The sequence below is a fragment of the Ursus arctos genome, unplaced genomic scaffold, assembly GCF_023065955.2.
Source record: "Ursus arctos isolate Adak ecotype North America unplaced genomic scaffold, UrsArc2.0 scaffold_23, whole genome shotgun sequence".
Lineage (NCBI taxonomy): Eukaryota > Metazoa > Chordata > Mammalia > Carnivora > Ursidae > Ursus > Ursus arctos.
Window position 1 is genome coordinate 33,718,039 of NW_026622908.1, and position 2,390 is coordinate 33,720,428.

A 2,390-nucleotide genomic window follows, 5' to 3' on the forward strand; every position below is an offset into this window, starting at 1 on the left:
ATGACTTGGAGTGTCCTTAGCACATTTTCTAAATCCCTGGTGCATAAAATAACATGATACTTGAAAGAATATTTCATTTTATCACAAATGGTCTCTATCTGTCCTTTATTTTATTCCCAGTCTCCCCTTGTTTCTTAAGAAAATATGCTGAAAGACCCATTAGAATACTGAACCAGGCGAAGAACTTAACTTTGGACAACATGATATGATTTAAAATGTTCAATGTTTTATGATGGAAGATGAATTTAGATCTCTACACAACTAGAAATTATCGAGCGTAAAGTAACATTGACACGGAAATAGAATAAAATAAATTTCATGATGGACTGAACCGATTGATTGAATGCTCACTGCTAAAATATTGTCTGTCTCCTGTCCTGTCTATCTCTCTGTATCTCTCTTAGGTTTCATTAAGAAAAACACTATCAATTGTTTCTACATCACTCCTTGAATGCTCAGAATATTTACTAGTAGATACTTTATAAATGAACTACCAAGGTCAAAGAGTGTGAAAGCACATTATGTAAATCATGCAAGAGTTTTCTCCATTTTGCGACATTCTACCCTAATAGTTCCTTGATGTAAACTAAGAAAAGGCATTCAGCTCAGAAAGATATTTTCTTATACCAAATTCACTAAATCAATGTTTTAAAGCCTGAAGAATCAGGTATCTTTCATTATTGATACCTTTAGTTGCTTCCATAAGCAATCACGTGAATAGACTCAGAATAAGTATTATGATTTCCATTTTATTCAGAAGAAAACAACAGAGAAGGGAAGAGATTACACACCGGTAAGTGGCATACCCATGATCAAGAATATGGATTTGACCATGAAATGGAGCATTCATTACATAATATTTCTTTGCAGATTAATTATTTCTAACCAGTGCTTTCTCCACTTTGCCTGAAATAATGAAACAAAATCACAGCGTAACTGAGTTCGTACTGTTAGGATTGACCCAAGATCCTATGAGACAGAAAATGGTGTTTGTAATCTTCTTCATTTTTTATGTGGGAACTGTGGTAGGGAATTGGCTTATTATTGTGACCATCAAGTCCAGCCAGACACTTGGGAGCCCCATGTACTTTTTCCTATTTTATTTGTCCCTTGTTGATTTCTGCTTTTCAACTTCCATAACCCCCAGACTAATTGTGGATTCACTCTCTGCAAAAAGAATCATACCTTACAATGAGTGCATGACTCAAGTCTTTGCGCTACATTTCTTTGGCTGCATGGAGGTCTTTGTGCTCATCCACATGGCTCTTGATCGCTATGTGGCCATCTGTAAGCCTTTACGTTACCCAACCATCATGAGAAGGCAGGTCTGCACCATCCTGATTGTTCTTGCATGGGTAGGGTCTTTTATTCATTCTATAGCCCAGATTATCTTGGCCTTGAGATTGCCTTTCTGTGGACCCAATTTGATTGATCATTACTGCTGTGATTTGCAGCCCTTGCTGAAACTTGCTTGCATGGACAAATATGTGATCAACCTGCTGTTGGTGACTAACAGTGGGGCCATTTGCTCAACCGGTTTTGTGATTCTGATGATCTCATACATTGTCATCTTGCATTCCCTGCGAAACCACAGTGCAGAAGGGAGGAAAAAAGCTCTTTCTACTTGCACTTCTCACATCATCGTAGTAATCATAAGCTTTGTCCCATGTATATTCATATATACACGCCCCCCAACCACTTTCCCCATGGACAAGATGGTGACTGTATTTTATACTGTTGGGACCCCTTTTCTTAACCCACTCATCTACACACTGAGGAATGCAGAAGTGAAAAATGCCATGAGGAAGCTCTGGCGTATCAAAATTACCTCAGAAAGCAAATGATGAATTGAGGGCTTTGTCTGACTGCTTAATCTGTACAGATATCATGTATGATAGCAAATATCCTGACTTGCCCAATGGACTCTAATATAATGCAACTGATTTCCTTCCGCTTTTTTGTACTTCTGTCGTCAAAGTAATAGCTTCCCTTCTAAAGCCAGCCTGGTTCTTTCTTTTCCTGAGAGCTCAATTCTGACGTTGCTGATTATGATGTACTCCTCAATCTCGGTCTACACTCTGGTTTTATAAGGAGAAAGATATTTATACAATCACAACTGTTCAAACTGTGAGCATCCATAAATAAAGATTAGCCTGTTCTCCATGACTTGTGATTATGTCTCTAGCACATTTGAAATAAGGTATCCTGCTTTCTCGAATGAGTTCTCAACATTTGCTACAACATGGACGGCACTGGAGGAGATAATGCTAAGTGAAATAAGTCAAGCAGAGAAAGACAACTATCATATGATTTCTCTCATCTATGGAACATAAGAACTAGGATGATCGGTAGGGGAAGAAAGGGATAAAGAAAGGGGGGGTAATCAGAAG

At 38.1% G+C, this 2,390-nt stretch overlaps 1 protein-coding gene across 1 annotated transcript; it reads left to right on the top strand.

The window, feature by feature from the left end:
- Positions 1–914: 914 nt before the first annotated feature.
- LOC113249591 (olfactory receptor 4C11-like) lies at positions 915–1,844 on the top strand. Its single transcript, XM_026491059.3, has one exon. It carries the CDS (start codon positions 915–917, stop codon positions 1,842–1,844), a length of 930 nt encoding a protein of 309 aa, XP_026346844.3.
- Positions 1,845–2,390: the final 546 nt, after the last annotated feature.